Source organism: Odocoileus virginianus, chromosome 16 (genome assembly GCF_023699985.2).
Source record: "Odocoileus virginianus isolate 20LAN1187 ecotype Illinois chromosome 16, Ovbor_1.2, whole genome shotgun sequence".
NCBI classification, from domain to species: Eukaryota; Metazoa; Chordata; class Mammalia; order Artiodactyla; family Cervidae; genus Odocoileus; species Odocoileus virginianus.
In genome coordinates this window covers 18327248-18353047 of record NC_069689.1, presented here as the reverse complement: position 1 = coordinate 18353047, position 25800 = coordinate 18327248, and the positions used below count along the sequence as shown (strand labels likewise).

The 25800-nt window shown below is 40.6% G+C and overlaps 1 protein-coding gene across 1 annotated transcript; it reads left to right on the top strand.

Moving 5' to 3' along the window:
- The first annotated feature begins 12198 nt into the window (after nucleotides 1-12198).
- On the top strand, nucleotides 12199-19933 carry COX8C (cytochrome c oxidase subunit 8C). Its single transcript, XM_020876006.2, has 2 exons — nucleotides 12199-19000; nucleotides 19612-19933. The coding sequence occupies exons 1-2, from the start codon at nucleotides 18755-18757 to the stop codon at nucleotides 19702-19704; spliced, it is 339 nt and encodes a 112-aa protein (XP_020731665.1). The 5' UTR covers nucleotides 12199-18754; the 3' UTR covers nucleotides 19705-19933.
- Nucleotides 19934-25800: the final 5867 nt, after the last annotated feature.

Sequence of the window (25800 nt, the reverse complement as noted above, 5' to 3'; positions counted from 1 at the left end):
TAGCATTCCATTGTCAGGAAAAAAATATCGCTTCTAACTGGTAGGGGTTTCTTCAACTGAGCGTGTGTGTGTGTGTGTGTGTGTGTGTGTGTGTGTGTGTACGTGTGTGTTTGGGGGGTGTGTGTGTGTGTACGTGTGTGTTTGGGTGTGTGTGTGTGCGTGTGTGTTTGGGGTGTGTGTGTGTGTGTGTGTGTGTGTGGTGACAGGAGATAAGTACATGGAAAAGTAAGCAAATACAAGGGAAATAGACCCATCTAGTTGGAGCAAAGGTTTGGCCCTGGGTGCCCACATCCTGTTCCCCTGAGCTGTTATACTTCCTGTAAATGCATAAATGAATCTTCTCTAAGTTCAAGACACCTACCACTATTTTCTATTATTTTGCCTTTGTCTTTAGCTAAATATTGCACTAACTGAAAGACCTATTATATGCAAACTAAAAATTTCATTGTCCTAACCGCGTTTTGATAATTTACAAAACATTACGTAAGATTGGTCCCCTCTATTACACTTTCGGGCTTCCCAGGTAGCATTAGTGGTAAAGAATCCACCTGCCAGTGCAGGAGATGTAAGAGTTCAATCCCTGGGTGTGAAAGATCCCCTGGAGGAGGGCATGGCAACCCACTCTAATATACTCGCCTGGAGAATTCCATGAACAGAGGAGCCTGGCAGACTGCAGTCCATAGGGTTGCACAGAGTTGGATATCACTGAAGCACCTTAGCATGAGCATATTTACAGTTTCTCATTTATCCCAAACCTTCTTTGCTTGACTTTGATTGTGCTTTCTAGACACAATTTAACAAACAAAATTAAAACAATACCAACAATAGCAGAGATATTACTTTGCCAACAAAGGTCTGTATAGTCAGAGCTATGGTTTTTCCAGTAGTCATGTATGGATGTGAGAGTTGGACCGTAAAGAAGGCTCAGCGCTGAAGAAGTGTTGCTTTTGAACTGTGGTGCTGGAGAAGACTCCTGGGAGTCCTCTGAACTTCAAGGAGATCAATCCAGTCAATCCTATAGAAAATCAACCCTGAATATTCATTGGAAGGCCTGATGCTGAAACTGAAGCTCCAAAACTTTGGCAACTCATTAGAAAAGAGCCAACTCATTAGAAAAGATCCTGATGCTGGGAAAGATTGAAGACAGGGGAGAAGGGGACGACAGAGGATGAGATGGTTAGATGGCATCATCAACTCAGTGGAAATGAGTTTGAGCAAAACTCCAGGAGATGGTGAAGGACAAGGAAGCCTGGTATGCTGCAGTCCACGGGATGGCAAAGAGTTGGACACGACTGAGCAACTGAACAACATCAACAGCTTTCTAAAATCTGACGGTGGCACCGATTTTCTAAAAGCTTTTGATGTGGAAATCTATCAAAAGGCTTTTTGAAAAGCCAAATAAGTTCTGCTGGTTTCACCTTGTCCTTTTGTCTATCTGCATATTTGAAGAACTCTAGTAGACTAGTTGGGTGTGATTTACTTTTACAGAAACCATGTGTAAGTGCTCCATGATTTTTTTCCACCCTTTCATTCATCTACCTTGTGTTTTCTTATCATACTATTTAGTTGCGCTTACAAGATACTGAATATACTTCGTTTACACATCATCCATTAGAGTTTAGATTTATCTATTTCAGTTCACTCTTACACACATTTTTTTTTAGTGCATCCAGTACCATATGCCAGGCACAGCAATAGATGCTCCAGGTAAAAAATAAATGATTCTTTGTCCTTGAGGAGCTTAGACTCTAATAAGAAGGCAGACTAATACACACACACACACACACACACACACACACATACACATATATATATATTTTTTTAAGTGCTAAGATAGTATTCAGTGGTGGTGAAGAGTAGGCACTCTAGAGTTGGACAGATCTAGTGGGCCTGTGACACAAGTCAGCAAATCAGCATCTATTCTGGAAATTTCTATGAAGTTATACTAGGAGATTTTTTTTTAATCTATTTCTCTGGAATTTTGACCTTAAAGGACAATGTAAATTATCTTCCTTAGTTATGAGAACTGCTGCTGCTGCTGCTAAGTCGTTTCAGTTGTGTCCAACTCTGTGCAACCCCATAGATGGCAGCCCACGAGGCCCCTCCGTCCCTGGGATTCTCCAGGCGAGAACACTGGAGTGGGTTGCCATTTCCTTCTCCAATGCATGAAAGTGAAGTCGCTCAGTCATGTCCGACTCCTAGCGACTCCATGGACTGCAGCCTACCAGGCTCCTCCGTCCATGGGATTTTCCAGGCAAGAGTACTGGAGTGGGTGCCATTGCCTTCTCCGCATGAGGAGAAAGACACGAGCAATAGGAGAGAATGAATACCACAATCAGAAAGAAGCAGAGAAACTGAGAAAAGGGAAGCCCTGACATCGTTGGAACTCCTGGGCATGGCTTGCCCTAAACCAATCCATTCCTAGTCTTTCAGTTTTTATGAGCTGCTAAGTTGCCCTAACTCTCCTTTCTTCATCTTAAACTGGTTGGAGGTGGATAAAAACAGTATATTTCTGTCTCTTGCAATCGTATGTTCTCTTCTTCCTCTCTGTGCTCCCTCCATCAATGTGTCACCCCATCCACCTGGTCAGGTATGCTTAAAACCCAGATCCTTCCTTTTCTAACTGTGTATACCATATTCTGTTACTCCAATCTGAAACTTCATTTTTCTACCAAATGTAAGCATCCACCACAGCCCCTCCCTTGGCTCATCTTCCTAGAAATAGAATATAGAAGCTGAATTTTTTAATCATGAAGAAAAGGAAAATTCTGTTTCTTCCTATGTTTTGCAATAATGATACTGTTCCCTGTTTCCAAGCATTTTTTTCTGAATCTCCTGGAGTCTGAAAAATGAAGAGGAATGAAACATGTGTCAAAGTGCCCCCTGACAGTGATCTTGAATGATGTGAAAGATATCTTGCCTATACCAGGAGGAAAGAAATATTCTCATCATCAGAGACAGTAATCAAGAATGAGGGGAAAAAAAAAGAATGAGGGAAATTTATGTAAACATATCTTCTTAACCCTTATCTTCCTATTCACTTCTCCACTGTTAACTGCTCTGGTCCAAGCCCTTTTGTCTTGTCAGTTTCAACAATTTATTAATCTTTGTACAACACAATGCTGAGTATATAAGCATTCAGCTCTAACTGCTTCTTTGGGTCTTAGCTTTCCTGTAGATCAGTCACCTACAGCCAGACATCCTGGAATGTGAAGTCAAGTGGGCCTTAGGAAGTATCACTACGAACAAAGCTAGTGGAGGTGATGGAATTCCAGTTGAGCTATTTCAAATCCTAAAAGATGATGCTGTGAAAGTGCTGCACTCAATATGCCAGCAAATTTGGAAAACTCAGCAGTGGCCACAGGACTGGAAAAGATCACTTTTCATTCCAATCCCAACGAAAGGCAATCCCAAAGAATGCTCAAACTACCGCACAATTGCACTCATCTCACATGCTAGCACAGTAATGCTCAAAATTCTCCAAGCCAGGCTTTAACAGCATGTGAACCATAAACTTTCAGATGTTCAAGCTGGTTTTAGAAAAGGCAGAGGAACAAGAGATCAGATTGCCAACATCTGCTGGATCATCGAGAAAGCAAGACAGTTCCAGAAAAACATCTATTTCTGCTTTATTGACTATGCCAAATTTCTGCTTTATTGACTGTGTGGATCACAATAAACTGTGGAAAATTCTTCAAGAGATGGGAATACCAGATCATCTGACCTGCCTCTTGAGAAATCTGTATGCAGGTTAAGGAGCAACAGTTAGAACTGTACACGGAACAACAGACTGGTTCCAAACTGGGAAAGGAGTATGTCAAGGCTGTATATTGTCACACTGCTTATTTACCTTATATGCAGAGCACATCATGAGAAACGCTGGGCTAGATGAAGCGCAAGCTGGAATCAAGATTGCTGCAAGAAATATCAACAACCTCAGATGTGTGGATGACACCACCCTTATGGCAGAAAGCGAAGAAGAACTAAAGAGTCTCTTAATGAAAGTGAAAGAGGAGAGAAAGAAGTTGGCTTAAAACACAACATTCAGAAAACTAAGATCATGGCATCTGGTCCCATCACTTCATGGCAAATAGATGGGGAAGCAGTGGAAACAGTGGCAGATTTTATTTTGTGGGGGGGCTCCAAAATCACTGCAGATGGTAACTGCAGCCATGAAATTAAAAGATGCTTACTCCTTGGAAGGAAAGTTATGACCAACCTAGGCAGCATATTAAAAAGCAGAGACATTACTTTGCCAACAAAGGTCCATCTAGTCAAGGCTACGGTCTTTCCAGTAGTCATGCATGGATGTGAGAGTTGGACTATAAAGAAAGCTGAGGGCAGAAGAATTGATGCTTTTGAACTGTGGTGTTGGAGAAGACTCTTGAGAGTCCCTTGGACTGCAAGGAGATCCAACCAGTGCATCCTCAAGGAAATCAGTCCTGAATATTCATTGGAAGGACTGATGTTGAAGGTGAAACTCCAATACTTTGGTCGCCTGATGCAAAGAACTGACTCATTTGAAAAGACCCTGATTCTGGGAAAGATTGAAGGCTGGAGAAGAAGGGGACCACAGGATGAAATGGTTGGATGGCATCATCGACTCAATAGGCATGAGTTTGAGTAAACTGCGGGAGTTGGTGATGGACAGGTAGGCCTGGCGTGCTGCAGTCTAGGGGTGGCAAAGAGTCGGACATGACTGAGCGACTGAACTGAACTGAACTGAGAGGTTCCCATGCACATGTAAAAATCTGTATGCCTTTCCTTGTTAATCTGTGTGTGTCAACTTACTTCTCGGTCCCTCTCAGAGACCTTAAGAGGGTAGAAGTAAAGTTTTGCCTCCCCCACACATGGATTCAGCTACATTTAAAACATGAGCTTCAGTTCCTCAGAATACACAGTAAGGAGAGTGAAAAGACAAGTCACACATTGGTAAAAAATATTTGTGAGGTAATTTTCAAAAAACCTGAACAAATGAAGAAATCAAAATAAAACAAAAGGTGCTCAACCAGGTTAATATAACGGAAGTACAAATTATAAAGCTGCAATAAGATAGTAATACTGGCTCATCACATTGGGTAAAAATTAAAAAAAAAAAGGGACAAGTCCAAGTGTTGATGAAGATGTGGGTTAATAGGAACTAACTATACTACTGGTGGGGCTTCCCTGGTGACTCAATGGTATAGTACCTGGCTGCCAATGCAGGAGACACAGGTTTGATCCCTGGTCGGGAAGATTCCCCTGAAGAAGGAAATTCGGCAATCCACTCCAGTATTCTTGTCTGGGAAATCCTATGGCCAGAAGGATCCTGGTGGGCTACAGTCCATGGGGTCGCAAGAGTATAAGTGGCTACAGTCCGTGGAGTCACAAGTTGACTTAGCAACTAAAGAACAACAACAAATACTATTGGTGAGAGCAGAAATAGGAAGAACCATCTGGGAAAGCAATTTGACATTACCTAGGAAAGAAGAAAATTGGCTTGTCCTACATCTAGCAAAAATCCACTGTTGGTTATATAGAGAAACTTATGCCCGTGTGTGCCAGGAGATAGGAACAACAAGGTTCATAGTAGCATTGTTTATATGAGTCAACTGATAACAACCCAAATATCAATAATATCATGGATAAAAGCTGTGGTATATTCATGCTTTAAATGAATTTGAGCCATGAAAAACATTGATCTTAAAAACACAAAAGTAACATACAAGATAATTCCATGTGTTGTTATTTTTTCCTTTCTAAGACACAAGATTTTTTTTTTTAACATTTTTAAAGGAATGCTGAAATTTGTTGTGTTACAGTTGGTGACCTCTTAATACTGGGTCATGATTTAGTTAATAGATTTTTTTTTCTTTCTTAGTGAGACATCAAATAATGACATCTTAAATTCTATAAAATATAAAAACACACAAAGTTAAACCATTTGCTTTACAGATACATAAACCCTAAACTATATAGGAAAGTAAGTATAAAATATCATTTAAAGTATTTAAGATACTAAGGATGGTGACATCATTTTAAGTATTTAAGATGCTATGGAATGTTCTAGAGGTCTAATTGGCAAGGGTACCAGCCAACCCTTGATCTTTTGGAAGGATCTGTTTCCTCCACAAATCCTAGAGATGGAATTCACCCGTTTACTCAGTATCCTTCTTTAAAACACATTCTTACACACTGTCATTGTTCCTCAACCATTTTGCTCCTTCCTTTTTTTCTCTCATAATATCTTACTTTCCCTGATCCAACATTTTACACCTGGTTGCCTGATGTGATTAAGATTTTCTGCAGATGCCCAGATGCCACTCCCTTGGCTTAAGAGATGCATTCAGGGGAAAATATGTAACCCCTCAAGAGCCAGGATGTGACTAGGACTTCTGGAAAAGAAAATATCTCCTGCAGAAGATGCTGGAAGTGTCTCCTCTTCTATTAAACATGATTGAAATTGGATGTAGCCCTAGGAGCTTTTGGCAACCATCCTGCTACCAGAGGGGAGCCTGACTTAGGGTAAGCTAACTTGTGCCCTAAGGAAAAATGAGCCCTGGTGACACCATTAGAGGTGTTTAAATAAGCTTCCTCTGAAATCAACTACTTCTGGCCTTTCCAATTATGTGACCCAATCAATTTCATTTATTATTATATTTTCTGTAACACTGAATGAGGAACATTCATCCAGATGGTTCAGTGGTAAAGAATCCAACTGCCAATGCAGGAGATGTGGGTTCTACCTCTGGGTTGGGAAGATCCCCTGGAGAAGAAAATGGCAACCCACTCTAATATTCTTGCCTGGGAAGCCCCATGAACACGGGAACCTGGTGGGCTACAGTCCAGGGGGTTGCAAAAGAGTAGGATATAACTTAGTGACTAAACAACAATCTTAACCTGTATATGTATACACACACACACACACACACACACACACACACACACACACATATATATATATATATATATATATACACACTACCTCATTTAACCTCTACATCAGCATTCTAAGAGAAGTAGTATTATACTTACTTTATTTGAATGAAGCTCCACAGCTAGTAAAGGATAGTACTGAGGTCTGATCTTTGATCTATTGGCTCCAACTGCCAATCTCTTTTCAGTATAAAAGAAATCCATTGAAGAATATCTGGATACAGATATATCTGCAAATATCTTGCAGTTTAGGAGAGGAAAAGGAATATCAGATTTAAAAATGAAAGTGGTGTAAGAAAACTAAAACTGTTTCCATCACCTACAATTTTTTGAAGAAACACTCTATTAAAAAAGCTACAAATTTGAAAAAATAGAGTACAAAGGTACTCTATTAAAAAAAAGGTACAAATTTGAAAGAGTAAACTTGGAACATCAAGATTATATGGTGAACTGCCGAAGGGTAATTCTTTCTCAGGATACTTTGAAATAATGGATGACTGCTTTTACTGGATCTCATATTAGCAATGTGTGTTCAATTCAGGAGTGTGATACTAATGGTACCAGTTGCATAACTGTGAATGTTTTCCCAACCTTTTCAACTCTCCGCTGTTGCTGCCTTCTTGAATTTCCTTCTTTGAGGTCATGCAACTGTAAAGATAGACATAAATAGAACCAGAGAGAGGCACTGCATTCCTCAAAGAACTTTGGTCCTTGAACAGAAATTAAAAGTGTTTTCTAGAGAGGAGAGAATTGAAGATGTTTGAGCCTGAGGTACCTCAGTCTTAATACATTATACAATTTTCTAGAACCCTAACACCAGTTTATTTAGAGCATGAACACTTATAAAAATCACATTAAAAAGAAGCAAGTGGGCGAGTGTGCCTTTCTTTTTCATTGTATATACAGAGCTCAAAAAACCTGATCTCTAGGCTATAGCTCTAATTATGCCCTTTATATAACTGTAGCAGGAAAGTTCTGCGTTGTAGGTCACTGAGAGTATATTGAATCCAGGGCCCACTAAGCCCTTTATTGAAAATTGGAGAGGTTTGAGTTAAGAGTGCTAGTCTTCTATAACTTGGAAATATAAACGGTGCAACTGCTGTTTGTACCTATAATTTGAGAAGCTGAAAGTGCCACCTCCAGGGGTACAGGTGGGCGGCAGGAGCTTAATTGTGTTGTGGCTGAATTTGGAGTCAGATTTACTGACACTGTCAAAAGTAATGTATGGGTTTTTATCACAGAGAAAGACCTAAAATGCCTGATTCTCACATCAGTGGCACACCAGTCTAAACTTTTCATGATTTGGATTAGTTCAGCCAAGCTTGTCTCTCACAGAACTCTTAGTTTCCTTCAGCATTTTTGATATCTTTTTTAAATTTAAGAGCAGGGAAAACTTGAGGGGAAAAAAAGACTTGACTAACAGAGTCTTCATTAAGACTCTTTGGGTTACAAGTGATAGAAATCCAGTTTTGATTCATTTAAGTCAAAAGCAGGATCTGTCATTAAGAAAATAAAAAGTGGCCCAGAATTCAAGGACAGAAAGTATCAGAGCTTCAGGAACAGTGAGAAACAGGGATCTGAACATGGTCAGGATGTTCCTTTCATCGCTTATCTCTGCTTCTGTTCAACAGCTTGGCTTCATTATCGACTCACCATGGAAGGGCTTTCTCTGTGGGTAGAAGAAAACATGGCTCCCAAGTTAGACCATGCATGGTATAAAAGAAAGAGTTTCAGACTGCTGATCCCAAGTGTAACATCCCTGGAGTGGGATGCTTTGGCCCAATCAGTTCAGTTCAGTTCAGTTGCTCAGTCGTGTCCAACTCTTTGTGACCCCATGGACTGCAGCATGGCAGGCTTCCCTGTCCATCGCCAACTCCTGGAGCTTGCTCAAACTCATGTCCATCGAATTGGTGATGCCATCCAACCATCTCATCCTCTGTCTTCCCCTTCTCCTCCTGCCTTCACTCTTTCCCAGCGTGAGGGTCTTTTTCAATGAATTGGGTCTTTTCCAAAGTGTCAGTTCTTCGATCAGGTGGCCAAAGTATGGGAGTTTCAGCTTCCTCATCAGTCCTGTCAATGAATATTCAGGATGGATTTCCTTTAGGATTGACTGATTGGACCTCTTTGCTGCTCAAGGGGCTCTCAAGAATATTCTCAAACACCACAGTTCAAAAGCATTAATTCTTCAGCTTTCGTTATGGTCCAACTCTCACATCCATACACATATCACACATATCTCACATCTCACTCATATCCATATGGAAAAATCATAGCTTTGATTAGATGGATCTTTGTCAGCAAAGTAATGTCTCTGATTTTTAACATTCTGTCTAGGTTGGTCATAGCTTTTCTTCCAAGGAGCAAGCATCTTTTAATTTCATGGCTACAGTCACTATATGCAGTGATTTTGGAGCCCCCCAAAATAAAGTCTGTCACTATTTCCACTGTTTCCCCTTCTATTTGCCAGGAAGTGATGGGACCAGATGCCATGATCTTTGTTTTCTGAATGTTGAGTTTTAAGCCAACTTTTTCACTCTCTTCTTCGACTTTCATCAAGAGGTTCTTTGGTTCCTCTTTGCTTTCTGTCATAAGGGTAGTGTCATCTGCATATCTGAGGTTATTTAATATTTCTCCTGGCAATCTTGATTCTAGTTTGTGTTTCATCCAGCCCAGCATTTCACAAGATGTACTCTGCATATAAGTTAAATAAGCAGGGTGACAATATACAGCCTTGACATACTCCTTTCCCAATTTGGAACCAGTCCAATTGTTCCATGTCCCATTCTAACTGTTGCTTCTTGACCTGCATACAGATTTCTCAGTAGCCAGGTCAGGTGGTCTGGTATTCACATCTCTTGAAGAATTTTCCACAGTTTGTTGTGATCCATACAGTCAAAGGCTTCAGTCTAGTCAATGAAGCAGAAGTAAATACTTTTCTGCTTTTTCTATGATCCAATGGATGTTGGCAATTTGATCTTTGGTTCCTCTGCCTTTTCTCAAGCCAGCTTGAACATCTGGAAGTTCTTGGTTCATGTACCATTGAAGACTAGCTTGGAGGATTTTGAGCATGACCTTACTAGCATGTGAAATGACTGAATTCTGCGGTAGTTTGAACATTGTTTGGCATTGCCCTTCTTTGGGATTGGAATGAAAACTAACCTTTTCCAGTGCTGTGGCCACTGCTGAGTTTTCCAAATTTGCTGGCATATTGAGTGCAGCACTTTCACAGCATCATCTTTTAGGATTTGTAACAGCTCAACTGGAATTCCATCACCTCTAGTAGCTTTGTTTGTAGTGATGCTTCCTACGTCCACTTGACTATGCACTCCAGGATGTTTGGCTCTAGGTGAGTCATCACACCATCATGGTTATCCAGGTCATTAAGATCTTTTTTGTGTAGTTCTTCTGCGTATTCTTGCCACCTCTTCTTAGTATCTTCTGCTTCTGTTAGTTCCATACTGTTTCTGTCCTTTATTGTGCCTATCTTTGCATGAAATGTTCCCTTGGTATCTTTAATATTCTTGAAGAGACCTCTAGTCTTTCTCATTCAATTTTTTCCCTCTATTTCTTTGCATTGTTCACTTAGGAAGGCTTTCTTATTTCTTCTTGCTATTCTCTGCATTCAGATGGGTATATCTTTCCTTTTCTTCTTTGTCTTTTTGTTCTCTTCTTTATTCAGCTATTTGTAAGGCCTCCTCTGACAGCTATTTTGCCTTTTTGCATTTCTTTTTCTTGTGGATGGTTTTGATCACCACCTCCTGTACAATATTACAAACCTCCTTCCATAGTTCTTTAGGGACTCTGTCTATCAGATCTAATCCTTGAATCTATTTGTCATTTCCACTGTATAATCATAAGGGATTTGATTTAGGTTATACCTGAATAGTCTAGTGGTTTTCCCTACTGTCTTCAATTTAAGTCTGAATTTTGCGATAAAGAGTTCATGATCTGAGCCACAGTCAGCCCTTGGTCTTGTTTTTGCTGACTTTATAGAGCTTCTCCATCTTCTTCTGCAAAGAATATTATCAATCTGATTTCAGTATTGACCATCTGATGATGTCTATGTGTAGTTGTCTCTTGTGTTGTTGGAAAAAGGTGTTTTGCTATGACGAGTGTGTTCTCTTAGCCTTTCTCTTAGCCTCTCTCTGTTAGCCTTTGCCCCACTTCACTTTGTACTCCAAGGCCAAGTTGCCTGTTACTCCCAATATCTCTTGATTTCCTTCTTTTGCATTCCAATCTCTTATGATGAAAAGGACATATTTTTTAAGAGGTGTTAGTTCTAGAAGTTCCTGTACGTCTTCATAGAGCCGTTCAACTTCAACTTCTTCAGCATTACTGGTTGGGGCATATACTTGGATTACTGTGATACTGAATGGCTTGCCTTGGAAATACACAGAGATCATTCTGTCATTTTGAGATTGCACCCAAGTACTGCATTTTGGACTCTTTTGATGACTATGATGGTACTCCATTTCTTCTAAGGGATTATTGCCCACAGTACTAGTTATAATGGCCATCTAAATTAAATTCTCCCATTCCCATCCATTTTAGTTCACTGATTCCTAAAATGTCGATGTTCACTCTTGCCATCTCCTGTTTGACAACTTCCAATTTAACCTTGATTCATGGACCTAACATTCCAGGTTCCTGTGCAGTATTGTTCTTTCTAGCATCGGACTTCACTTTCACCACCAGACACAGCCACAAGAGGGTGTTGATTTTTTTTGGCTTAGCCTTTTCATTCCTTCTGGAGCTATTTCTCTGCTCTTCTCTAGTAGCATATTGGGTACCTACTGACCTGGGGAGTTCGACTTTCAGTGTCATATCTTTTTGCCTTTTCATACTGTTCTTGGGGTTCTCAAGGCAATAATGCTGAAGTGGTTTGCCATTCCCTTCTCCAATGGGCCACATTTTGTCAGAACTCTCCAACATGACCCATAAGACTTAGGTGGCCCTACACGGTGTGGCTTATAGTTTCATTGAGTTAGACAAGCCTGTGATCCGTGAGATAAGTTTGGTTAGTCTTCTGGGATTGTAGTTTTCATTCTGTCTCCCCTCTGATGGATGAGGATAAGAGGCTTGTGGAAGCTTCCTGGTGAGGGAGGGATTGGCTGTGGGTAAAACTGGGTCTTGCTTTGGTGGACAAGGCCATGCTCAGTAAATCTTTAATCCAATATTCTGCTGACGGGTGAGGCTGTGTTTCCTTCCTGTAGTTTGAAAGTGAAAGTGAAGTTGCTCAATTGTGTCCGACTCTTTGCGACCCCATGGACTGTAGCCTACCAGGCTTCTCCATCCCAGGCAAGAGTACTGGAGTGGGTTGCCATGTCCTTCTCCAGGAGATCTTCCAGACCCAGGGATTGAACCCAGGTCTCCTGCATTGTAGGTAGCCTCTTTACTGTCTGAGCCCCCAGGGAAGTCTTGAGGTCAAGCTATGGTAGGGGTAATGATCCTCTTCCGAAAGGACTTATGCCAGCATGCTGCAGCTCCCAGGGCAGTTGTAGTCAGTGGCCCCATGGCAGGTCACTGTCAACCTGCACCTCTGCTGGAGACACCAGGACATTCACAGGCAAGTCTGGCTCAGTCTCTTATGGGGTCACTGCTCCCTTTCTCCTGGGTCCTGATGCTCACAAGCTTTTGTTTGTGCCCTCCAAGAGTCTCTGTTTCCCCAGTCCTGTGGAAGTTCTGTAATTAAATCCTACTGGCCTTCAAAGTCAAATTCCCTGTGGATTTGCAGTCTCTTTGCTGGATCCCCAGGTTGGGAAATCTGTTGTTCGCCCTAGAACTTTCACAACAGTGTGAGAATTTCTTTGGTATAATTGTTCTCCAGTTTGTGAGCAGCTTTACTGTGGGGCTTCCCGGGTGGCACTAGTGGTAAAGAATCCGCCTGGCAATGCTCAGCTCAGTTCAGTCACTCAGTCGTGTCTGACTCTGCGACCTCATGGACTGCAGCACGCCAGGCCTCTCTGTCTATCACCAACTCCCGGGGTTTACTTAAACTCATGTCCATTTAATCAAACTCCTGCCTGCCAATGCAGGAGACAGTAAGTGACACATGTTCGATCTCTGCATCAGGAAGATCTCTTGGAGAAGGGAATGGCAACCCACTCCAGCATTCTTGCCTGGGAAATCCCATGGAGAGAAGAGCCCAGTGGGCCCATGGGGTTGCAAAGAATCGGACTCGATTGAACCACTGACACTTTCACTTTCACACAAGAAGAAGCACAAGCGTAGAAATAATCTTATTACTTGGGCTATATATATCTTGATTTAAATCATTCTGTTGTTTCGTTACTCAGGCGTGTTCAGCTCTTTCAGATCACATAGACTGCAGCACACCAGGCTTCCGCGTCATTCTGTAGTGTTGACTTAAAAAAACGTGCAACACGAGAGTTGTGAGTTCAGTTTTATTTGGGGCAATATGAGGACTGCAGCCTGAGAAACTGCCCCAAAGAGGTAGGGGGCAAGGACAGTATATATGTGATTTTAGTAAAGGGGAAGTCCATGCAATCAAGCACATATTTTTTGTAGAAAGTTTCTGCTGGTCTTGTGAAGCTTCTGCTGGTCACAAGAAATAATCATCACCATAAAGGATGTTCATGCTTTTTTAGACATGATGAGATACAAGAGTTGGGCTCACAAAATCAACTCTTGAGAATATCTGAAGAAAGATCTGTCTTGCCAGTTTTCCCAGCGCACAGAGAACGTCATGTCTGCTCTCCACTCTGAACTCCTTCAGAGTGTGTTGGAGGTCAGCAGCTGCAGCAGTACATGATTTAACCCTTGTGGAGGTAGACATTCTCGTCGAGGTAGATGTCAAGCATCCATGGCAAGTGCCAATTTGTAGATGACACTAGTCTGAATTTCTCTAACGATATGATAGCTCATTTTATGTCTCATGGTCAGCAACTTTACTACATCCTTCTCCTTTTTAAAATAAATCTTAAAAGTTTTTATAAGTAATACACAATATTATATAACTTACAGGTGTACAACATAGTCATTCACAATTTTTAGAGGTTAGACTTCATTTATAGTTCTTATAAAATATTGGCTATGTTCCCTGTGTTGTACAATATATTCTTGTAGCTTATTTTATATCCATGAGTTTGTACCTCTTACTCCCCTACCCCTTATATTGTACATGGCTCTTTAGATATACTTTGACTATTTGTTGTGGCCTAATCCACAATTTTCCCTCCCCTGTTGACAATTCACAAGAAAGCATGATATCATTATGTGATCTTTTATGTACCAAAAGCACATTTAACCATGAACTACAAGTGTTATTAATTCAATTCCGCAAGTGAGGAAACTAAGGCTAAGAGAAGATGTAAGTGGTCCAAAGGGACACAGTTTAAAAATATCGAAGACAGGAAATGAACCTAGGTTTGTCGAATTTTGAAATCCAACATCTTTTCGGTATTCCCTCTTGGCTCCTATCTAGAGAGAAATAAAGAAAGTCTTTCGTAATAAACAAAGTCTCTCATTTCGCAATTAGAGATGAAAGACTTAATTACACCTCTCCTCTTTTCTGATACCTATGTTTAATGCCAAAAATTTCCTTCTGAGTACTGCTTGAGCTACATTCCACAAAATTTGATGCGTGTGTTTTAATTTTAATTCAGTTGAAAATCTTTTCTAATTTCCCTTGTGATTTCTTCTTTGACTCATTGGTCACTCGGAAGTGTATTGTTCAATTTTTAAATATTCTAGGAGTTTTTTCAGATACCCTTTTGGTTTTGATTTCTAACTTAATCCCATTGTTGTCAAAGGATATACCATGTATGAGTTCAATCCTTTCAAATAATTGTGACTTGTTTTATAATACAAAATATATTGTATCTTGGTAAATATTGCATGTATACTTCAAAAAAACGTGTGTTTGGGTATCATTAAATGGAGTGTTCTATAAATGTCAATTACTTCAATATTGATGGTGTTAAGTCTTCCATATCTTTACTGATATTCTGTCTACTTGTTTTATTGAAAACAAGCATTATTGAAAGAGGAGTTTTAAATTCTCAAACTATAATTTTAGATTTGTCTATTTTTTCTTCAAATATGTTGAAGCTTTGTTATTAATTGCATAAACATTTAGGAATTTAATATCCTGTAATGAGTTGACCCCTTAGTCATTATCCCTTAGTCTTCATCTGTGTGAAAATTCTTTGCAAGGACATTTACTTTGAGAGTACAGCAACTTCAGCTTTCTCTAATTTACATTTGCATGGTTTATCTCTTGCCACCTTTTCACTTTTGTCTCTCTATACCTTCAAGTGGGTTTCCTTTAGGCAGTATATAGCTGTATATAGCTGGATCTTTAAAAAAAAATCTAATATGACAACCTTTGCCTTTTATTACTCATTCATTTACATTTAATGTAAATGGCCTAAACATACAGTCTTATTGATATGAAATGTTTATGAATATGAATAATAAAAGATGACCTAGGGTTTAGATATGTCAATTGAAATATACCTTGTCACTCCCAAAACAGTTTCAAATTTTCAAGTTTCATTCCAATTTTCCACATATTCTAAAGGGGACACTAGTGCTGTGCTGTGCTAAGTCTCTTCAGTCGTACACAACTCTGTGCCATCCTATGAACTGTAGCCCACAAGGCTCCTCTGTCCATGGTATTCTCCAGGCAAGAATACTGGAGTAGGTTGTTGTGCCCTTCTGCAGGGGATCTTCCCGACCCAGGGACTGAACCTGCTTCTCTAAGCCTGCACTGGCAGGCAGGCTCTTTACCACTGGGATAGATAAACTACCACGATCCTTCTAAAAATTCCCTTTCATTTTTCTTTCTACTTCACTCACATAGTACAATTTTTTTTTCCAGCTCTTCAGAAAATTGCACCCAGTGGTGTCTTGAGCTTCCTGTCCTTTGCCCCTTCTGTTTCCCCCTGATTCTGGATTATAAGAATTTAAAGGGATAGTTCTGACACCACACTCCCCCCATCTTGAAGGGTGAGGGAGAGAAAAAAACTGAGTAGGCAAAACTCAAGTCCTCTTTGGCCCATAGAGGGAGAGAAATATCTGGGAACAATGATCCATTAGTACCCTTCCTGCAGCTGTGCTCTCCCATAGTCTCATGGCTACAAATGGGTGACCAATATTTACAGGTGCCATCGTGCATTCATTCCCTCTCTTCACAATCTAGTGCCTTCTTAATTGTCAATTTCTACTGTGTTGCAGAGGGTGTTCTCTCCAGAGAGTGTCTTTAGGTGGGAAGGAAAAGAGAGCAGGGAGACATGAGCATTCATTATTCATGCATTCAACAAATATTTACTGGGTACCTACTGTGTGTGAGGTGCTTCTTGGGGTGCTTTGGGGTGAGCAAGTCAGACAAACCTACTCTTGCAATGCTCACCTCCTAGTGAATGAGACACACAATTACCATGTTCAGATGGTCCTTATTGGCCATCCATAACGCAGAGCAGGGGAAAGAGAGCCATGGGGAATGGGTAAGTGGCTGGCTCAGTCACCGAGAAGAATGAAATAGTGTCATTTGCAGCAACATGGTTGGATATTATATTGTAATACAACGGTAATGCTCATTGTAATATATTAGCATGCTAAAGGACACACCCACAAGCACCATGACAGTGCTGGGGCAGGTTCTAGAAGACCAAAAAGTGAATGGTGGCTCACCCAGTTCCTGGAAATCCCTGCCCCTTCTTTGAAATAGTTGGAATAATCCTCCTACTCACTAGCCTATGAAGTTACCCAGTTCATGAAAAATAACTACAAGGTCCGCTCTCACCTTCCGAGACAGACCCTATTCTGTCTATGGAATGTGTGTCTCTGCTTCCACTTTACTATGACTTGTTCTTGAATGCTTTCCTGCCGGAAGCCAAGAACCTGCATTTGGTGGCCCATCCTAGGAACTAGCCCAAGACCTGGGACATGACCATCCTTTCATGTCTCATGCTCCTGCAACTTCTTTAGAAAGATTATTAATAAATTTACTTCTTATAACTTTGCCTCTTGCAGAATTCCTTCTGTGCTGAGACATAAGAAACCTCAGCTTCATTAAGTCCTGAGATGAGTTGTATGGCTTCCGTTGGAAGATTATGGGTTTGAGTCCCATCTGAGATGTATGGTTATATATTGATAAAGGATTCCTACAATAAGTATAATTAACATCTGTTACCATACACAGTTACAAAAATTTTTTGTGTGATAATTTTTAAGAACTAAAATTTTTTAATGAGATGTTTTTGTACTCTTTTTTTCTTACTAAATGCAATGGACTGAAGGTTTACATTCCTTCCACATTCATATGTTGAAGTCCTAATTTCCAAAGTGATGGTATTAAGAGGTAGCCTCTGGGAGAAGATTAGGTTAAGAGTAGACCCTAGTGATTGGGATTACTGTCTTACATAATAAAAGAGACCACAGACAGCTCTCTTGATCCTTCCCCTCGTGTGAAGAGAAGACAGACTAGAGAAAATAGAGGGAAGGACATAAACAATACACAGAAGTAGATCTCCCAGAGGTTAAGAAAGTTCCAAGTCTTGAAGTTGAAAAGTCTCACCCACTGCTGATTTGTATGAATGAAGAAAGAACCTTATCTAGCCATTACTTGGAGAAACTTAACAAGTCCAAACACAAAAAGATTCCAAGAAAAAAAAAAAAGAGGCTACATCAGAGGAATAAGAATTATATTGGATCACACTTAGCAGTTACACTAGCTGCTAGAAAACAAAGGGAATAATGCCTTTAAAATTCCTGAAGGAAATTATTTTGAGTCTAGCATTGTATACCCAGCCAAATTAGCAATTAAGTGTGGAGCAAAATATTTCTTTGACTTTTATGGATTGAAGAAATTTATTACTCACATTCCCTTCCTGAAAGAATTGCTTAAGGAACTGAAATAAGAATGAAACGAAAAAATAGGAAGCAAAATGAAATAGGAATCCAAAAAGAGGAAGAAATCAGGTAGTTGAACCTGAGCAAATCAAAAGAAACCCTAGAATGCTAGTTGCACAATAAGCCTAAAAATATAATACTGTGAAAAAACTAAATCATCTTAGGGAGTAGGCAAAGGCTTCTTATATTATTAAATTTGAAAATCACAATATACCATTTTTCCTTCAAGAATTTCCACTTCTTTACTGGATCCAAACACTCGATTTGATCCTGCCATGAATATTTTTAGATACTCGTTCTTGATTTTAATTTGGGGAATTAAATTAACGACAATGCATAGAAAATGTAATTAACATTAGAGAATAGAGTATAAACGTTATAAATTCCACCAAGAGAAGTGATGGCACGTAGAGAGATACAGGTAGGGAGAAATGAAAGATAAAGGTAAGTTAAGTCTAGCGGTGTTCGCTATGCTTTATCTTGTAAGCTTAGTCGCTTAGTTGTGTTCGACTTTTTGTGACCCCACGGACTGTAGACCACCAGGCTCTTCTGTCCATGGGGATTCTGCAGGCAAGAATACTAGAGTGGGTTGCCATGCCCTCCTCCAGGGGATCTTCCCAACCCAGGGATCGAACCCAGGTATCCTGCATTGGAGGCGGATTCTTTCCCGTCTGATACCCACCCAACAGAAAATCGAGATACTGTGTGCCGTGGGGTTAGGAAGTTAGGCAGGGCGGGTAGGGGAGAGGGCGGTGTGGCATGGGTAGGAAGCAGGGCCTAGGAGCATAGGGATGGTGGAACGGCATGTGATACGCGAGGAGCAGGGCACGAGGACTGAGGCAGCGGATGCGTGCGAAAGGTCTGGGCTCAGCAGGGTGCCGAGCGGAAGGGGCGTGTCAGGGCAGGGCTTATAAGGGAGACAGGCGTAGTGCCCCCCTCACTCACCTCCTGTGTCCCCGAGAACATGCGCAGACGAGCCTCCTGCCCTGTTCTGAGGCTCTCGCGGTCCAGCCTCGGGTTGCCTCGCTGCTCCTCACGTCTCCTCACCGCGCTTCGCGTCTACTCCTGGCTTCGCCGCACCGGACGAGTCATGCCGCGCCTGCCCGTGCTCTGCCTGTTTCCTCGCCGCCGTGTGACCCTGGTGGTCCTGCAGCCTGGCCCGCTCATGGCCCACTCGGAGCTTCCGCGTCAGCGCCCGATGTCGACCATTGTGAGTTGGGGCCCGTTCTCCCCGGCGGCGAAGGCGGGACGCGGCGGGCGGAAGCGCGTGGCTTAGACGGGAGCGCCCCGACGGGTGGAGGCAAGGAGGACGCGGCCGCTGCTCGGGTGGGAGGCTTGTGTGGTCCAGGGAGCTCGGAGGCCGCTGGGGAGCTGAGGCGGCGTCGCGGTGAGGGCGCCGGGGTTGGGCCTGAGGCGGTGGGAAGCGGGGACTTCGAGGAGCGCGAGGGCCTCAGAGGACCGGACCTTCGTCGTCGGTACCGTTTTGGGCGCGAAGTCCGAGGGGCACAGTCGTCGTTGCACCTCAGAATATCTCTCACTTCGATAGCGCCCTAAATTGCCAAGACCTAGCATTTTCCCTAAAACGTTGGAAATTACGGGCAGCGTCTAGCTTCCAGCTTTCAAAGGTCAGAACGGGGACACCATGAGGAGGAAAATGAGTTTCCCTCTGAAATTTCTACTGGGTCACCTAGGAAGGGAGTTCTGCTTTTTAGGTGTCGCCGGGCCCCCAGGTCGAGGACCACAGCCAAACTCCTCAAAACGTTTGAAGCAGTTTTCCACTTCGGAAGCCTCCCTCCTAACAACGCTGTTCTCCTGTTCCAGGAAGTGGCTGTTGCACTCCTGGTGTTTTTCACCGCCTTCTTGACCCCACGTGGGTACGTGCGGAGCAACCCGGACCAGTTCAGAAGAGAGTAGTGGAAGAAGATGTGGAGCAGCTGTTAACGTCCAGCAACTTTCAGAAAACGCTGTGCCCTCTTTAAATGAGTGCTTAGTTGAGTTGATGGTGCAACCGTTGTGGGTGTTCACTTTCCTGACCATATGCTTATGGTAAATATTTTGCACTTTTTTAGTATGGTGCATTAGAGGGAGAGTGTGCAGTCATTTAAAAATGTTAAATAAAACTGAGACACTTGTTTATGCTTGCTATTATGTGTGATCACAGGTTATTTTCTAAACATCGTGAAAGCTGATGAAATCTACTGAATTAAAATACGGTTGACCTTTGAAAGGTGGGAAGGGAAGGGTTGGGGGGAGGCAGGAGTGGAGGGGAGCAGGGGAATTAGAATGCTGATCCTTTATGCAGCCGGAATTTCAAAGGTAACTTTACAGTCTGCCTTCCAGTATCAGAGGTTCCATGTTCAAGGAGTCGACGTACCTCGGATCCTGTAGTACATATTTATTGGGGGGAAAAAAAAAGCTTCACGTGTTGCACTTTTCATGGCGGTCCAGTGTTTAAGGTTCCTCGAGTTCCAACGCAGGGGTGCAGTTTCACCCCTGGTCTTGGAACTAGAATCCCACAAGTGGCCAAAAAAAAAAAAAAAAACAACCAAAACCCATGTAAGTGGACCTGTATTGTTCAGGGGCTAATTGTACAATAATGAGAACTTCAATGAATGATCAGTCTGACTGAACTTTTTTCTTCTCTGACTTGAGGTTTATGAGCTTTAGCTTCTAATGTATGCCTCCACATACTCCAAATAATAGCAAAGGACTGGCCTATCTTTGTGCTAGCTGGGAAAGAAGATTGAAGATAGGAGTCCTTAACATAAAACTGGAGCTTATTTTATGAACTTAGTTTTATGAACCACTTACTTGACACGTTTTTATTGAGTATTCTCATAGAATAATGCTATAGGAAAATGTTAGCTCATTTTGGTGAACAGACTATTGCCCTGTCTTGTTAGTTCATTTTACGTGCATAAAACTGTCACATTCAAAATATAGTTGATTCTTGTTACTTGTGGTAGTTTTATTCTGTAGTCACTGAATGCTGAATTAGCAAATACTGAACCACTGCTCCTAGGGGACATATAGGCTTAGGTTCTTGTGAGCCTCTGGTCACAATATATTAATATTTCGCCACGTATCAATATATATTGGGCTTCCCAGGTGGCACTGGGGCTAAAGAGCCTGCCTGCCTATGCAGGAGGTGCAAGAGATGTGAGTTCTATTCCTGGGTAGGACAGATTCCCTAGAGTAGGGAATGGCAACTCACTCTACTATTCTTGCCTGGAAAATTACATAGAGGATCCTGGGTGGCTTTGGTCCATGGGGCCACAGAGTGGGGCACAACTGAACACTTTGTCAGTGTATAACCTTATATGTCTTTCTGTTTAAGGACACCTTATTTATTATATATTATTGATTCATTAGTTTTGTACTCATGGCCAACAGCACTGTAACATGTCTGATCGAAGCTTATGTAATATGTATATTTTCCCTCTAAGGCAAATCACAGTTTTGTACTTAGATACTCTGGGCAGCATGTCAGCCCTGGGCTTGGGGGCCATTTTTTCTCTTAGTTTTAATTTAATTTGTTTTTTTTAATTAATTTTTTTCAAGTATAGTTGATTTATAGTGTGTTCATTGCTGTACAGCAAAGTGTTTCAGTTTTTAAAAATTTTTTTTCGGTTTATATATATACATTCTTTTTCATGTTCGTTTTCATTGTGATTTATCACAGTATATTAGTTCACTGTGCTATACAGTGTAGGACCTTGTTTATCCAAACTATATATAATAGTTGGCTTGGGGGTTATTTTAAACAGTGAAATTGCCAACAAAAATATAAAAAATGTGATGCTAGGTAGATCATGGCAAGGATGCTTGTTTACAATAATGAGTCAAAACAGGAAGGCAGGACATAGCCTTGTTTGACTTTAGCATTGAGCAATTCAAATTTTTCACCACCCCTGCATATTTGTGAATATTGTGAAAGTGTTGTGAGTATTGATTTGGGGATTGCAAATCAATATTAGAAAGTAGGATTTGCAAATATGGACTCTACAAATAATGGGATTCAAGTGGAATTTCTTGGAGGAGGTGTTGCTCCTATTTGTGAAATGTTTGAGGAATTTTTATTTTGAAATTTTAAGGATTTACAGTATGTTCTTTTGGGAATGATTAGTGTGTAGAATGGGCTTCCCAGGTGGTGCTAATAATAAAAGAACCTTCCTGCCCATGTGGGAGACTTAAGAGATGTGGGTTCAGTCCCTGGGTTGGGAAGATCCCTTGGAGAAGGAAATGGCAACCCACTCCACAATTCTTGCCTGGAGAATATCATGGACAGAGGAGCCTGGCAGGCTATGGTCCATATGGTCGAAAATAGGCAGGACTGAAGTGAATTCGCTTGCACGCACGAAGTTGTAGAAACTTTTCGTTTCTTCAGGTTAAATTTTTGTGGAATAGTTTAAAATGTGAGTTTGACTGGGGAATAAATGAAGTAGTTCAACTCGATTTAAAAGTGAAATTTGCCAATAAACTAATGATTTTCTTGGTGAGACAGCCAGTTATAACATATTTGGCAGTGATATCATTGTACTTTATCAATAGAACTTTATCAATAGAACTTTCACTGTGTCTTAGAGTGCTTTATTGGCTAACATCCAGTAGGTATAAAGTTCTGGTATTTGATAAAATAGCTAATCATCAGCATATAGATACAATACTTATCTATTTCATCTCCATAGCCAGATTTAAAATTTCTTGAGGAAGTGTGAGATATGACAGTTTTTAATCATTAGATGTGGCATAGTGGATAAATAAAAATATTTACTCTTTGGTCAAGGGACTTAAATTGGTTTCAATACACAAGCATTGGTCCTTGGTGAGCATGTGGTCTGTAGACAGGAAAGCAGTTCTTACTGTTTTTCTAACATTTAGCTCAATGCCTGGCACATGTTCTGAGCTCTTTTTTGTTTTAAATATATCTGTTGAGTGGTTAAACTGCTGATAAGACAAATATCAAGAGGTTCATCCCTCTTGACAAATTCAGCCTTTTCTCGTAGTGGCTGTGTGTAATTCTGTGTTGAGGAAGATTATAGAAGAAATGGGATAATTTTAGTCAACAGTATAAATAAAATGCAGCATTTATATTGACTAAGCTTGTCAATTTTTCCTTAATAGGTTTTGGAAAATTTATAGAAATTATAAGTTCAGGTCTTTAGACAGGGACTTATAAATCATTTGTAACATTTATAATCATGATGAACACAATATTTAATCTGTAAGCATGATAAATACAATACTTGTGGCAAATATTTGTGTCAAAGATTTTTATAAGAAAGGTTGATAATTATGAAATACTTTTATTCTGAAAGAGTGAGGTAAGCCATTTTTCAATACAGAAAAACCATTTTCTGCAAAGTTCCATTTATTTTTAAAGTTCTGTTGCTATGGCAAGTTGCTGAATTTGGGTAAGTCATTTTACTTCTGGAAGGCTGTTTCCTTTTCTGTAAAATGAACAGGTTGACCTAGACCAGTGATTTTTAACTTTTTGCTTTATTCAAATCAATATGTTGTCAGTGAAAGATTCTCTGTCCTACTGTGTAAGGAAGACATGAAAATATTTTTTGAACAGTAACCTAAGGTTAGTCAGAATTAAAGTTTATTAATCAAGTATTGATTAAAATTTATCCTGTGTATAATTTATGCACATATGCATAAACATGTACATTTAGTACAATGCTTGAGTAGGCCCATTGTGGGGAAAATCACTTCTATAATGTCATACTCATTTAGTCAGCCTACACTTCTCTCAGCTTTCTTACTTCATTGTTCTCACTACACTTTTACTTGGCCTCATTTGGACTTCTACTCCATTCTTTTCTGTGAGGAACCTGCTGTTTTTCCTTTTTTACTTATCCAGCCTTTCCACTTTACCCACTCTGATTTAAGTGTTCTATTGCCAATACCTTTAACTTTGTCCTTTTATCTTTTTGTTCATTTGCCTTCCAAAATACAAATCCTGTATCAGTCTTAGTTCCCCGATTTTGGCTTGGGCAAGAGCTGTAAGGGAATCAAAGAATTGCACTATTACTGGTATTAGAAATTCATTGTCTCCGAACTTATAAGCCTGTGCAGTGCTTCTTGAAATTCCTTTCTCTTTTTCTTTACTTTTTATGATAGTGGCCATTTTAAACTTCAAGTTGGTGAGATGCTATAACACCTACTTCCCTGGTGGTCTAGCAGCTGAGATTCCACGCTCCCAGTGCATGGGGGCCAGGTTCCATCCCTGGTCAGGGAACTAGATCCCACATGCCAAAACTAAGAGTTTGCATGTTGCAACTAAAGACCTCACATGCTGCAATTGAGACTAGGTGCAGCCTAATTAAATGTGTATCCTTTAAAAAAATTAAATCTCATGTTATCTCTGTTTAGCACATTAGCCTTCTACTTAATCTAGTGGACTACCTCATCTCCTACTTCACAGAGAAAGTTGAAATGAATCCTTAATTTTTGCCTGAAAGTGAAAATGTAGTTGCTCAGTCCTGTCTGACTCTGTGATCTCATGAACTGTAGACCACCAGCTCCTCTGTCCATAAAATTCTCTAGGCAAGAATACTGACGTGGTTTGCCATTCCCTTTGCCAGGGAATCTTCCCAACCTAGGGACTGAACCCAGGTCTCCTGCATTGCAGGCAGATTCTTTACCATCTGAGTCACCAGGGAAGCCCAATTTTTGCCTGCCTTTGTACAAGTGTAACTGATTCCAACTCATCTTTCCTCTAATTGCAGTGGAACAATTACCATTCTAAGGCTGATCCCCTATCCTCTGCTCTGGGTCCTTCATTTTTCCTACCCTATATTAAGCTCTAGCAGTTGTCTAACTTAGATTTCTCTTTACTGATTCTATCTCATGATAATTGAAATATGCCCAACGTTCATTCTTTAAGAAAGGGGAAAAAGCCGTTCTACCTTCTTTAACATAAGCATCCAAGTTTTTGGTAGCTTTCTCAACTTCTGCACCACTGATTGAGTTATCAATTAACTGAACACTTATTTCTACTCATCATTCCACTGATATTGCTACCCAAAGTCATCAGTAGCTTTGTCACTAAATCTAGTAGATAGATTTTAGTCCTTTCCATTTTGAGTATTTGGCATTTATTTACTCTGTTTTTGAAATAATCTCTTCAATGGTATTACACTTATCACAGGCTTATTTTTCTCCCATCACTTTGTTTTTTCTTAGTCTTAGCCTCCTTCCCCTTCTGCTTAAAATTCCTTCTCTCTGTGTGTTTTCACCTTTGGATGGCTTCAGGTACTTGTTGATTACTCCCAAATCTCTTTTTGTCCTAGATCTTTCTTCTAAAATCCAGGTAGCTGTTTTTGTCTGCCTAGTATTTCCTCTTTGATAATGTGTAGTCACTTCAGATTAAAAACACTCAATCCTGAAATCTTTCTCCCTTCAAATCTGCTTTTCATCCTGTGTGCATTTATTCATTCAATGTTTGAGCACCTCCTGTATACCACAGTACACTGTGCTAGGTACTGGATATATACAAGAGAAATAAAGTCACTGTCCTAACAGTCTAGAGGAGGAAATACATAATCACAAATAAGATATGAAGAATAACGCGGTAACCTAACAAGTTGGGGGTAGGGGAGTCATTGAAGGTATGTTTGCTAGAATGGTATTTAAGTTGAGACCTAAAGACAAGAAGGTGAAGTGAAGGGTGGGGAAGGGAATGAAACTATCAGAAGAAGCATCGAGTATGAGACCCTCAGGAGACCAAGATCTTAATATTTTATAGAACTGAGGAAAGCTACGTAGCTTAAAATGCTGTGAGTGTGACAGAAAGTGTTGTGAGAAGAGGATGAGAGAGTAGGTGGGAACCAAATCATAGATGGCATATAGTCCATGTTTGAATTAAATTTTTTTTATTATACATACATGTGTGCATGCTAAGGCCCCTCAGTCTTGTCCAACTCTGCAACCCTATGGAGCCCACCAGGCTCTAATGTCCATGGGATTCTCCAGGCAAGAATACTGCAGTGGGTTGCCATGCTC

Excerpts from the sequence above, each read along its gene's own strand:
- COX8C (XM_020876006.2), top strand. The coding sequence starts at position 18,755 with ATGCGCAGACGAGCCTCCTGCCCTGTTCTGAGGCTCTCGCGGTCCAGC. Across the intron at positions 19,001-19,611 it reads AGCGCCCGATGTCGACCATT|GAAGTGGCTGTTGCACTCCT; the intron begins GTGAGTTGGGGC and ends CTCCTGTTCCAG.